The 14,429-nt window shown below is 39.5% G+C and overlaps 1 protein-coding gene across 9 annotated transcripts in view; it reads left to right on the top strand.

Annotated features, from left to right (window-relative positions):
* GLIS3 (GLIS family zinc finger 3) overlaps positions 1 to 14,429 on the top strand; it is a 482,902-nt gene that overhangs the window by 163,334 nt on the left and 305,139 nt on the right. For all 9 annotated transcript variants that reach the window (XR_004177861.1, XM_009188825.4, XM_031654203.1 and 6 more), the window contains 2 exons: positions 3,894 to 4,101; positions 11,003 to 12,119. Coding sequence is in view for 8 of the 9 variants with exons in the window: in XM_009188825.4 (XP_009187089.3) it covers positions 3,894 to 4,101; positions 11,003 to 12,119 (1,325 nt within the window). In the remaining variant the exon portion in view is untranslated. The remainder of the gene's footprint in view (positions 1 to 3,893; positions 4,102 to 11,002; positions 12,120 to 14,429) is intronic.

The following is a 14,429-nucleotide window of genomic DNA, read 5'->3' as shown; positions in this document are numbered from 1 at the left end:
CTGAGTCCTCCACACTCTTTCAACTTCTGTTCATTACCCAGTTCCAAAACTTCTTCCACATTTTCAGGTATCATGGCAATGCCCCACTCCTTGGTATTAGTATGTTCTCGCATTGCTATAAAAAAATACCCGAGCCTGGCTAATTTATAAAGAAAAGTGGTTTAATTGGCTTATGGTTCTTAAGGCCTAACAGGAAGCATAGAAGCTTCTGGGAGTCCTCAGGAAACTTTCAATCATAGTGGAAGGCGAAGGGGAAACAGGCATGTGTTACATGGCTGGAGCAGGAGGAAGAGAGAGAGGGGGAGGTGCCACACACTTTGAAACATCCAGATCTCATGAGAACTCTATCATGAAAACAGCACCAAAGGGATGGTGCTAAACCATTTCTGAAGGATCCACCCCCATGATCCAATCACCTTCTACCAGACCCCACCTCCAAAACTGGGCATTACAGTTGAATGTGAGTTTTGGGTGGGGACACAGATCCAAACTGTATCAGAGGGAGGGTTAACTTTATTCCTGTTTTGCAGATGAGAAGACATAGACATGGAGAAATATAGCACAAAAATGTTAAGTAATTTGCCTAAATCCCCAAATAGCAGATCCCGGGCAAGCTGTCTCCAGAGCCCACACTCCAAGACACTGCACAATTCTGAGTAGTCTGGAGGTATAGGTGTTCATTTGCTTCTGGCATTATGAAAAAATTTAGATGGCTGTATTGAGCACAGTGGCTCTTGGTCACACTTGTTTGCCTGCATGTGTGAGACAGATGATGCTATTTTCCATTTACCAGAACATCCTCATAGTTGTACCACAAACATTTATGTGTTCCCAAGAAGTTCACCATTAATTTTCATGCTTCAAGGATACCATTTGTGATACCATTTGTGCTTAGATGGGGTTAAAGTTGACCAGTGATTGCTTCTTGGCCTTTTGGCTAAGATCAAGTGTAAAGCTAACCACTGAATTTGGGAGTAGGAGATGGTATAGTAAGAATGTGGAGATATTAGGGAGATAATTAGCATTTCTTCACTACAAAGCAAGAAACAATGTGAATGTATGAATCCAGAGTAGAGAGTTACAGAGGCAGCCTTGACCAGTGTAAAATTCTGGCCCAGAAAGATAGATTTATAATTACTACCCCCACTGACTTCATATTCCATTCAGATCTAGTTAGCAATTCTGTGGTGAGGCATCAAAGGATTGACTTGGAGTTTTTTTGTTTTTGCTTTTTGAAAAATGGCACTGTGTATCAAAAAAGATAACCAGGAGAGTTTCAGTAGAATAACTTGTCAGTATTTAATATTCACTTATATGGATCTTTTATTTTCATTCATTCATTCTAATTTCACTGGATAGACTTTATTATGTAATGTGCGTTAGACCCTAGGTTAGGTGCTAAGGAAGTAGAGATGCCTCAAACAAGGACTTTGTCTTTAAACAGCAGTGAAGTATAAAAATGAGAGGATGGCAGGCACATACAGAGTCCAGTTCCCTGAAGTGCTGTGGGTGCTGAGGCACATGTGTGATGGCAGATGTGGACAAATGAAAGAAGCAGTGGTCAGATCTGCCTATCAGGTAGTGGAGGAGGAGGTCATATAGGAGGTGACCCTTGAATTGAGACCTTAAAGATGCAGAGGTGCTCACTAGGTGGATAAGTTAGGGTAAGGGCATTCCAGGTAGACAGAAGAGCATGAACAAGATAAGGGTTAAAATAAATGTTTCAGCGATCACATTAGTTTGTATTGGCTCTAAGGTGTGCATGTTTTTACATTACAACATCTCTGAAATCTGGACATCATGCACTAGTTGGACTGGCAGTTCATGTTCTTACTGGTACATAAAGTAATGGTACACCTTACAATATGTGCCATTTTAGTTTTATGAAATTATCTATTAGTATGTTTTGCCATCAAGTAGTATTTCTTGGATGCTGTTCCAGCTGCTATGTCTTTGTTTTAGAGGTAGATAGGTATTAATACCTTTTAACTGAAGAGGAAATAGGCATGGAACGACTGAATTCCTTAGATAAACATGTGACATGAAATTTGACAGAATACTTGATATTTGATGTTGCTTTTAATAGTAGTGGCTAGTAGCAATGGGACCCGGGGAGAGAATTCATATAGAGAATTCATTCATTCAGTCTTATATACTGGACTAGGCTATGAACCATCACATTGCCTTTTTTTTCAAGGTAAAAAGGGAGTTTGAAAAGCTAATGCATGTAGCTTATTGAGATTTTTAAAGATATTGAATTTATGATGCATTACATAAAAGCGTACCTACTATTCTTGGTGTCAAGATGAAGCCCTGATAAAACAGTGCTTTATGACTTATGAAAACGGAATATCTGTAACTCATCTTTTAAGGCACAGAAGATGGATCAGATATAAACTGCAATGGGAGGGGTAAAGGAGAGGTTCTGGTTTATGTATCTGGGAAAGAAAATCAGAGAAATTTCTTTTGGAGAAAATAATCTTGGAAAGTGTACAAGGAAGAAACTAGGCATATCAGAGCCTAAATTTAAGCACACAGGTGTCAGCAAAATACACTCTAGTAGAATCAGTTTCTGTTCTCTGAATCCCTGTGTGATTTTGTGCAGGTCAATTGCCACTTGGATTTTAGTGTCCCATAAGTCTGCACTAGACCAGGATTCCTGGCAGCTAATAATGCTGTGACTCCCCAGCATTTCTGAGATAGGGCTGCATTGATGGAAACAGTGATTGCTCCAATGTCTTGTTTGTTCTGTTGTTTGGAGGGCTCTTGGGAAGAATGTTACAAAAGATGACAAGTAAAGGCACTAAATCAATAGATTTAATTTTGGGGAAAACAAAACAGGAAATTATGAACCCCTACAGCTAAGAAAAGTGACAGTGACACTTTTCTTCCTACTTCGATCCCAAATATATCAGTGAAAAAGATGGGAAATATGCTGAGAAAAATGTAAAGCTTAATTTGTTAAAGACTGAGATCGTATATATTTTTGTTTGCTAGAGATGAAAACAGACTGTATAGTTACTGAGACTTGACCAGGTAGTTGACAAAAAAAAGTTTGAAAAAATGCATCCATGTAAAAAGAATGTCTAGAATGATTCAACTCATTATGATTTTTTAATAAATGAGTCATGGCAGTGTTTGCCTTTCTCAAAGTCTTTGCTTTTCACTTTTCCATAACGACAGAGACTCTTGTGGGTTCCTTTTTTTCTTTCCCCTTTGGGTATGTATCAGCTTTTACTACACTGATTGTTACTAATGAAAATGAAAAATCTATGTCCAATTTGGTTACCATGCTGTTTTTCAAATGAGCATTTTGTTTACAATTCTGTCATCCTGATTTTTTTAAAAATTGGGTAGATGTCCAATGACAATGTGTTGAGATGAGGAGAAAAAGTCAAGAGCAGAGAGACACAGCCAGACTACATCCTTGTAAAGAGACTTTTTCGAAGTACAGATTTGGAATGAAGTAAACCAGTTAAACAGGTTTTTTCCAGTAGTGTCAACTTTCCTTGCTGGGTGATTCAAGATATTAGCTATTCTAGGAAAAAACTTGGTTTGATACAGGCAATCCCATCTACTTACCACCTTAATCCTTTAGGGAAGGATATTATAAAATATGATTTTTAGTATAACTGGACACTTATACATAGAAGGAGTAAAATTTAAGCACATTTTGTATGAGTGCTGATTATGGGAAGTTTTCTCTTATAGCATTATGGCTTTGTCATTAGAATTGGAGAAAGCTTTTTGCTATCACCAATATTAAAAAAAAATAAAGAAATGATCTGAGGACTGTCTCTAAAGATGGGTCCTGATATAAGCATGCACATGTCTGTGTTTACTGATTTCTGATGTAAGGGACATGAAAGCTAACCTGATTCATTTGTTTTTAGGGGCTCTTGGCTTTGGGCCTCAGTGCAAGTCCATTGGAAAAGGCAGCTGCAACAATCTAGTGGTCACCAGCAGTCCCATGATGGTTCAGCGACTGGGACCCATTTCACCTCCAGCAAGCCAGGTCTCTACAGCATGCAACCAGATCAGTCCTAGCTTACAGAGGGCAATGAATGCAGCCAACCTGAATATACCTCCTTCAGATACCAGGTCTCAAGTTAACTTTTTTTTCCCCTTTCTTTATGGTATAAACACACCCCATGAGTGTTTTCCCTCTCTTTCTGAACACACACACACACACACACACACACACAAATGCACACACACAAAAACGCACACACAAATACACACACTCATACACTTACACACTCAAGCAACTCTCTCTATTTGAGGTTTGTAGGGGAATATGTCTAAAACTAAGAATGTGCCATCATATCATCTTAATTGGGAGGAATGGTTTAATACCTACTGTCTTGTGGTGTGAGTGAAATGAATACCTAATTTGAGATTGTGGGGCCTCAGTGACTGAAACACGGTGTGTAAATTTGTCAGTTTCTGGTGAAGCAGTCATATCATGGCCTAGCAAATTTGCATGGTCCATGTACACCTATCTTACCTGCCAGGTTTTCTATGAATATGATGCATAGTTTCCAGGGAGCTCTACAATCTGTTTTGTCCACCTGTGCATCCATCTAGCTACCCATCTACTTAAATATTTGTTAAGTACCTACTGTCTGTGTAATATAATAGTTGAAGTTTAGGGGCCTAGTAGAGAGAGTAATGATACAAAGCATACATTTTAAGACTTTCTGATGTGTCTGGAAAGGCATACTTTCGTGTTTGAGTTACATAACATTTCAACACAATGTCGATTAGGTTCCAGAGTAAGTAGGTACTATAAATGCCATGTATCTATCTCCAAAGGAGGGAATTGAATAGAAAAGGGAAATCACCCCTCAGACAAAGTTTTACCGCTCTCAAGGTTGATATTAGGTGGGAGGGGCATAAAACTAAAATACTGTGCAGTGTTTAAGGTCTATTTTTATGTTTGAAATAAATTATTTTATCGTCTGGAAGTTATTTTCTTGGAAAAACACAATCTATAGTTTCTGCTTCTTAGTTCTGGTTCTGCCATAACTATGGTCTTGCAAAGGAATTTTACTCTCTAAGCCCCTGCTTCCTCTTCTTTGGGATCGGTAACCTGCTATGTGCCTTGTGGTTCTGGGATCTTGTGTTTTCTTCCTTTCCTTCCTTCCAACCCCGTTCTCCCCTCTTGTATCTCTGTGCTGTCCCTCCTAGTCACTATTTGAGACTCTGAAATCATAGTTCCTGAATCATTTATTTATGCCTATTTTTTCATGAGATAGAAACTTGTTTTTCACCTGAGACTTTTTATGATGGGAAGCTGCTGTCATTTTCCCATTGATGATTATGCCTTAAGGGACTCCTCAGACTTGCTGAGTGCTGCATGTAAAATGAACTGTGCTCATGCAGTGGGTGTCATTGGGAAGCCTTCAGCTTCCTTTTTGTGGCAAGTCCAGCCCATGCCTTGAAGGCAGAAGTCATAATTAATGGTGAAACTGACAGTAGTCAGGGCACAGACTGCTTAAGCCATGTATCTTATGCAGTCCCTTTTATGGGTCAGCCAGAGAGGGGTCATTATCTCATTGTTTTCTGGCATATTTGATTCCTCAGCATAATTTTATAACCTTAAAAGACAGCACCTTAATGGTTCACTGATAAGTGTTTTTGACTATATATTTATTATTTGAGTCCTTCTATGGAATTTTTTTTTTTTTCAGGATGAGCAAAGAAACAGGAATTGGGAATTGGCTTGGTGAAATATGGAACTTACTTTTAGCAATTTGGAATGGTTGCATTTATTTGTGAGCCTTGGTTTGTGTATTTCATCAATGGAGAGAAAGAATAAGGGGCAACAGTTCAATAAGAGGCAAAGTTCAACATTTTACTGGAGATAAAGAGAAGATGGAGAGAGAATCAGCTTAGTGTTTTATACATTGGGGGCACGCTGGGAGTGGATGGAAGTGGAAAAGGAAGCATGAACTGTCCAGTTTGAGAGATGCTGCCCTATGAAAAGCTGCAAAATGTATTGTTTTTCCTGATTATATAATTCTTATTCACTGCAGAAAATGCAGAAAACATGGAAAAGTACCAAGCACTGAATGACAGTCATCCTGAATTCTATCCGCAGAGACAACCATGGGTGGAATTTTGATATACATCCTTCTAGCTATATTCAAACATATACAATAAACATAGGCTTTCCTTTCCACTAAATTGATATAGTAATCTACATAGTTTTTAATTACCTTTTTCTAGTTAACAATTATAAGCTTTTATAATAAAATCCTCTTTCAGCATCATATAATGGCTTCTTCCTGTCCCGGATTCCACTTTATAAAGAAAGTTTATAAATAAAATTATAATTTAAAAAATCAGTCTTTTGTTAGTTGGCACTTACTTGTTTCCCATTCTTTAAATATTATAAATAATGCTTTAGTGGATCAGCTCTGTACATCTTCTGTGCACAATTCTGATTATTAGAATAAATTCTTAAAAGTAAAATGTGTTAAAAGAGTTTTGAGGCTTTTTATACATATTATCAAATTGTACTGTGGGAACTCACTAGCAATTTATAAACTAACCAGCAGTATAAGAGAGTGCCTGTTTTCTAAGACACCATTCATTAGTAGGTATTATTATTTTTAGGACTTTTGCTAGTTTAGAAACTTTGCCAGTTTGATCTGTAAAATGTTATTTTATCTTAATTTGCAGTCTTAATTATTGACAATATTGAAGTTTTCATAAATAAATCTATGAAGTTTCATAGATTTATTGGCTGTTTGTATTTTTTCTTTTGACCTCCTTTGGGTATGTTTTTTGGGTGTGCTCATCTTGGGAAAAGCTCTTTTTCCTTAGCTTTGTTGGATTCTATTTAATCCAATGATAAGAATCATGCCTTAATGCTGTATATTTGCCTAGATTAATCTCCTAACCATTTCTGATTACCTGTGCTTAATGATAAATGCAAACTATATCTTAACATCTTGAAGATCCAGGAGACATTCTTGATTTAGGCATCGCCAAAACTTGAATACGGAGGTCATTGTATATATTTCCCCTAAAATGACAAGGCTGAGGTGCTGGTACAATGACATCATACAGCAGTTTCATAGAGCAGTCTTAACAAACATTGAGTAGTAGAAGAGATCAGATGCTACCTGCATGGGTTTTGTAGCATACTTAGCTTTTCTAGTGTTTTCACATGCATCGTAATCCTGCATTTTATGATTAAATATTCATAAACTACCTGCAAATATTTCTGTTTAAGACCCAATGGAACCAGGACACAGAAAGTCCAGGTGCTTAGCTTGTCAGTGACAAAGTTCAGCCATCACAGAATGTCATTCCAGATCCAAAAGGGCACTGTATTTAGATTTTTATTTCCTAAATCAGAAATTCTTGGGGATGGTTTCCTTTGAGAGTATATCCACAAAGGTGAGAGAAGGCTAAGGGGGCTGAGGATGCACTCCAGGCTCTCTGTAAATCGTAACAGTTTATAAAGCCATCCTGTCTTTAAATACAGTACTAATTCTTTTGGGGAATTTGCTGAGGCACATAGACATGAATTTCCAGATAGACTACGACTGGCCATCTTTTTCATGATCTACATATATAGGAAATACATCTTTTCTTTTGAGGAATTCTCCATGTGATCTATTAGAACTTATTTTGAGCTTGGCATTGAAGCAAACATCTAACATGGTCATCAGGCCTCTCATGCTCTTATGGCCCCATACAAGTTACTGAGTTCTTGCTTGACCAGCCACCCTAATCATTTTTGCTGATGGTTTCTGAGTTCTCCTATTAGTTTTATTTTGTTCAAGATATATCTTCTTTCCTTTTACATATAGTTCCAAATTAACCAATCACCAGAAGTAATATCATTAGGATCAGATGAGCATATGGAAATGGAGATTGCTCTCAAATGATGATACAGCTGTCACTTTCTTTGCCATGGGCCTGGTGTGGGTAGCAGCAGGAGTTATAGGCGAGAACCCTTTGGAACCATTCACATTCATTCAACATATTATTGCAGAAAGAACAGAAAACTTGGGTGCCCATCGTAGCTTGTGTGACTTTAAGCCTGTTATACCAGGTCTTTCAATTAAGCAGAGCACTGTGGGTCACATGTGGGATACAGTGTAAAGAAAACAACAGAGAATATGTATCATCCAGTAGGTCACTGCCTATCAAGCACAGCTTCACTTGTATTTCTCTAAGAACTTTGGGGTGTATGTATGTATGTATGTATGTATGTATGTGTGTGTGTGTTACTGGGAGAAATTTCCCAAACCCTGTTTTATTCTTCGTAAAATAGAAGTTATTTTTAAAATCCAGTTTACTTACCTGACAGGTTGTATCAAATGAGATCATATATAGCGAAAACGCTTTGTGAGTGCTATAAATAATGTTCCATTGTCATTATATTGATTATTTATTTACTTTCCTAATCAACAGTTTTTTGAGTACTTAACATTCTAGTAGGCACTGGGAAGATAAAAACGATCCCTTCTGTTAAAAGACTTTGAAATTTATTGAAGAATATAACACCCACAGATGCCTGAAGTTAGCTACATTTAAGACATGTTGCAGACAGTATATAACTTCTTTGGGAAGAGAACTCTCACTGGGAGCTAGTGTATTGGGGAGAGATGTCAAGGATTAGAGCTTTGAAAGATTAAAAGATGTGAGTAATCACACAGGAGGGAGACTGGCTGCTAGGCAAAGGCCATTTGGGGAAGTTTTGTTCTTATTAGGTGTTTGAGATAGGAGAGAGTTCTCTGTTCATATTAATACTTTAATGAATAGAATATAGAATTTGCTTTCTGAAAAATATATGATAATTGTCTTAGAAAACTCAGATGTCCAAGAAGTTATAGAATGTGCCTGCATGGCTTTATGCTCAGATTTAAATTGAGCCATATTTAGGTATAATTTGAGAGAAATGAGAATCATCTCTCAACAATGGAGCAAATGAACGTTTCACTATAGGCTACCCTGAAACCAAATAATACAATTTTATAAGCAAAGTATATATAGGTGGATAACATACTTCTCTCTGTTAGTCATGACTTAACAATCTAATATGCTCCAGTATGACAGTGACAGGCAATTGTAGCACCTGAGAATGTGCATCCATTCAGGCATGTAGCTCTGCCAAAGCTCTGGTTCTTTATGTTCTATGAACCTTCTCAACCTCCGGGTGTGAAGCAGTCAGTTGTCTCTGCCTTATATATGGCAGGACTACTAATTTAGTTTGGGTCCGAAAGCAATTCCTGGATCTTGCTGGGGAAGAGACCAAAAGGCCCTTGACATCCAATCACCAGGATCCTTCAGCTGAGCTCTGCAGGAAGAGCCACATGCTGCTAAGTATGCTGGGAAAATAATTGAAAAGTGTCCTTGGGGAATTAAAAACTAGATGATTCCCAAACCACTTTGGGGCTTGCAAAAAGACTACAACCTGAATTTAAGGATGTGGACCAAGAGGAAAATCTATGTCAAGGGCAACTGGATGTAAATTCCTGCTGTGTTTGTCATTGGTAAACATCACTTCACTTGATGGTAACATCTCGTTGATCATGGTGTTATCACCTTGTACTGTGCATTTTGGAGCTGAGATGTTTTTCTTGCTATATCACATGCTTGTAGGAAATGGTGTTTGTGGCTTCCATTTTGTGAAACGGAGTAAGATGAACAGGTGGGATGAAAATGCTTCTCTTTTCCCTCAGTTCCTTTGCGACAGGTTGATGTTTAAGAGCTGGAAATAATGTGTTCATTTTGAGAAGACACACGTTTTATATAACGTTTTGTTGTGATTAACTTTTTTGTTAGAAAAAAAGATCTCAGTAGAGAGTCAAGGCAGGTACATATAATAAGCCAGGTTCTTCTGATATACAACATGTCTCGGTCAAGAAATACAGTGTGTTATGTCTTGCCTCTGTGGCAAGTTTTCATCCAAGGGACATATCTTTTCTCCTCAATTATTTTCACACTTGATATTAGCCAAAAGATTGAGAAGTGATTTTTATTTTCAAGGCAACAATGTCACAGTAAAACAAAATGAATTTTAAAGTGACCAGAGCTACATTATGAACCATTTTGATATGCAGATAATATATTGTGAGACATAGGGTGTGTTTTTTAAAGGGTAAGAAGAATAGGAGAGGAATTGTTGCAAAAGTGAACTACAGAAAGTGAATGATCTGCTCTTGGCCCAAAGCTGCTTGGATTTAAGGACGAGAGTTCACAAAAAACCCAGCTAGCAAATGTGATTAAATCTTGCATGGCTCCAATGCATTAATTCCAGATATGACTTGTTATCAGTTTGTTACTCCTTTATATATTATAGCTGCTTTTTATATTTTTTTCCTTTCTTGGGGTGATTTGATGTGACTAAGTACTGGCAATGTGAATTACTATCTTTAAAAAAATCCGGATAATTCCTTAATATCAGTGAAACTAAATTGTGAAATTATTAAGTCCCCTGGACAACCCTTTGACTTTGAGGGTTTACTTTTTTTCAAATAAAGCATGAGTTTATATGTTACTTTCCCAAATAGATTTTACTTGAAGGCTGGGATTCTATTTAGATTTGTATTGCCCGAAAAGCCTGTCATAACGTGCTGCACACAGTAGGTGCTTAACAAGTACTTATTTGGTTGGCTTTAACAGGTATCAGTAATTTTTCCCTGGTCTCTAATTTTTCCCCCATATTGAAAAAGTTATTTAAAAATAAAGCAAGGACTATTTATTACTAAAGTATTAAGATTATTTATAACAATAGATCTTTTGTTACATTATTTCAGTGAGCATTAGGTTTTATTGTTCTTCTTGGTAAGATGTTATTTACCTGGAACTAGAAGCCTTGGATTTTATCTTAGCCCAAGAATGTGTGTTTAGCACAGAACGTAATTAGGGGAAATACTTAAGGGATTGTCAATGCAGTGTTCTTTTAGCTCTTAAGCAATCCATATCCTGCTAAAATGTTTATCTTTTTTTTTCCCTTCCTTTCTGGCTGCTGTTCCAGGTCCCTTATTTCGCGTGAGTCTTTGGCGTCCACGACTTTGAGTCTGACGGAAAGTCAGTCGGCCTCGAGCGTGAAGCAGGAGTGGTCTCACGGCTACAGGGCCCTCCCTTCGCTTTCCGCCAACCACAGCTCTCAGAATGGCATTGATCTAGGGGACCTCCTTAGCCTTCCTCCCGGGACATCCATGTCCAGCAATAGTGTCTCTAACTCATTGCCATCCTACCTTTTTGGCATGGAAAATAGCCACTCTCCTTACCCTAGTCCTCGGCACTCATCCACCAGGTCCCACTCGGCCCGCTCTAAGAAGAGAGCACTGTCCCTGTCCCCGCTGTCGGATGGCATCGGGATAGATTTCAATACCATCATCCGCACGTCGCCCACGTCCTTGGTGGCCTACATCAACGGGTCGAGGGCTTCCCCGGCCAACATGTCCCCGCAGCCAGAGGTCTACGGGCATTTCCTGGGCGTGCGCGGCAGCTGCATTCCCCAGCCGTGCCCGGTGCCCAGCAGCCAGAAGGGCGTGCTGGTGACCCCTGGAGGCCTGGCGCTGCCGGCCTACGGCGAGGACGGGGCCCTGGAGTACGAGCGCATGCAACAGCTGGAGCACGGCGGCCTCCAGCCAGGCCTGGTCAACAACATGGTGGTGCAGCACGGCCTGCCGGGTCCCGACAGCCAGCCGGCCGGCCTGTTCAAGACCGAACGCCTAGAGGAGTTCCCGGGCAGCGCCCTAGACCTGCCCCCCGCGCCTCCTCTCCGTCCTCTGCCGCCGCCCCAAGGTCCTCCACCCCCTTACCATGCCCACCCGCACCTTCACCACCCGGAGCTCGGGCCCCACGCCCAGCAGCTGGCCTTGCCCCAGGCCGCCCTGGACGACGACGGGGAGATGGACGACGTCGGGGGCAAGCATTGCTGCCGGTGGATCGACTGCAGCGCCCTGTACGACCAGCAGGAGGAGCTCGTGCGGCACATCGAGAAGGTCCACATCGACCAGCGCAAAGGGGAGGACTTCACTTGCTTCTGGGCTGGTTGCCCTCGAAGATACAAGCCCTTCAACGCCCGCTATAAACTGCTGATCCACATGAGAGTCCACTCCGGGGAGAAGCCCAACAAGTGTACGGTGAGTTTCCGAAGTGCAAGGGGTGGCCTTTCTTGAAGGCCCGGCTTACTTTGCATACGTGTGTTTTTTCCCAACTCGGCCCATGGGACAAGAGGACCTTTTCTTCTTGTATGGAGTTTGCATGCGTGGTGGTCTAGGTATCCATGAGATGGGGTTCCTCTTCAGCTTGAGGAAGGGGAAGGTTTATTCCATGATTAGTGGCTCTCCATTTCTATATTTCCTCCTGCAAAGGTACATGATCCATCCCAGCAGGTGATCTTGGAAAGGAGATGCCAGCCAGGTACCAACTATGAATTTCCTTAATGTGAATGGATGTGCAAGAGCAGAAGGACACAGATTGCACGTCAGCAAGCTTTAGTTCTTTTCCAAAGCAAATATTCAGTGACTTTTCCTTCCCTCCAATAACCGGCTAGAACTGGGATGGGGAGAAGAGTGGTTTTGGTATTTGAAAAGGAACTCACCATTTAGCAACTTGGCTAGTAAAAGTGTTCCGGCATGCATCCACATGCCTGCACTCTGTACCTTCCAGGGTTGAGAGACTAGCTAATGATTTATAGTCAGCATAAAATCACCCAGGGGATACACAGGAGCAGAATCTCGCAGGATCTTGACTAATTTTAAGAGGCAATTTTGTAGAGCGGTATGAGGAGAAAGAGCAGGGAAGCCTTTGGTGCTGAGGGAAGTGGGCCTGATGTCTCTTTCTTCCTCGCCTCTGCCTTTCACAACATCCATCCTGGAACTCTCTCTGTTTCTTGGCAAAATGTACTATTTTTGAATAATATGATTCTTAAATGATTTCACAACAATTTCACACCTCACAGAAACCCTCAGGGTTTATAAGCAGGGCATCACCCTTGGGATCATGAGATGGCTTTGCACAATCTCAGACAGCTCACTTAAGTCTTGGAAAAAGAAGAACATATGTTTTATATTAGTTTAGATGGACAGAAATATTTCATTTAGAGTTGAAGTCTAAGATTTCTATGTATTCCCTGGATATTGAATATGGTGCAGGTCACTAAATATGTGAAATATATAAATCAATTTGAACAGAAATTTATTTGTACTGTGGTTCCCCAGCCCGAGTTCCTTCTTTCTGTAGTATGTCAGTGATGAAAAAGAATCTGGACTATGTGTATGTTTGATTATAGATTGGCCAAGGTTTCTGATTCATGTAAAAGCAAACCAAACAGGTGATAGCTATAATGCAAGTATTCAAAGCACTTTTTCACTGCCCAGTAGGTATTTTTGAAAGAGTTTTAAGAATTTCTTGTGGAATGGAATTGCATTTCTTGTCACTACATTATGCACCACATTGTGATTTTTCTCAAGGAAAACCTGAAGCTGATACCTTGCGAGAATGCCAGGTTATATGAGTGAAAAGAATAATTACTTTCCAGACAGCAAAACCTTGCTCTGTCACTAGGGTTCTGCATTAAAAATGCCAGAAAGAGACAAGCAATTGAAGGCGAATCCATTTACTCTGGAACACACCGGCCTATTGCAGGCAGGAAAGACATTCAGCCTCTGAAGGAAAACAGTCCAACCTTTTAGTTCTGACTAATCCTGGCTGAAAATAGTTTACTGGATTTGGCTTTACTGAAATAAACATAAAGGCTCGAATTATCCAGAAAAATATTTTTTGCATTGCAAAATTAATTTTTGTGCAATAGGATTTCCCCATTTTCCTACTGTTCCCAGGCTTTGCAAAGACATATAACTTTATAAAGTTGACTTTTGCTGAAGTGCATGATGAATATCAAAAATAGAAATAGTTCAGTGAAATAATAAGCTGATAGGTTAATGTTTGCAGGCTTATGCATAGCTTCTCATTGTATTGTTAAGGATGTATGGGAGATAATTTCTCTCCCTCTGATCTGCCCACTCCCCACTTCTAGATGGAATCTTTATAAAATTCAGATTGGTGATTTAACAGTGTATCGAATCTAGGACCACAAAGCATTTATTTACACATGTAATAGTGCAGATAATAAACAGGGTTTCTTAGGAGCTGACTAATGCTGCAATTCTAGTTCTGGGGCTATATATTTTTAGCAGGAAGCCTTCATTTTCTTCTAAAACATACATATTATGGGCAGTATGTCTTCTGAAAACTGTTATGTTGCTACATGTCATCTACTTGATTTGTAGGGTGATAGCCAACTGGCAGTAATTAATTTTGCTGTGAAAGTTTAGCAGTCTTTTTAAGTTGTAATCCAAGGATAGAATACCCTGGTTTTTAAAGTAGATATACACCTGGAAAAAATGTATTTTTCTGCCTTTTGCAAAATGCATATTTATAGTCTTGGA

This window comes from Papio anubis, chromosome 13 (assembly GCF_008728515.1).
Source record: "Papio anubis isolate 15944 chromosome 13, Panubis1.0, whole genome shotgun sequence".
Taxonomy (NCBI): Eukaryota; Metazoa; Chordata; class Mammalia; order Primates; family Cercopithecidae; genus Papio; species Papio anubis.
Note: the sequence above shows the minus strand (reverse complement) of the source record. Positions and strands in the feature narration are given on the sequence as shown.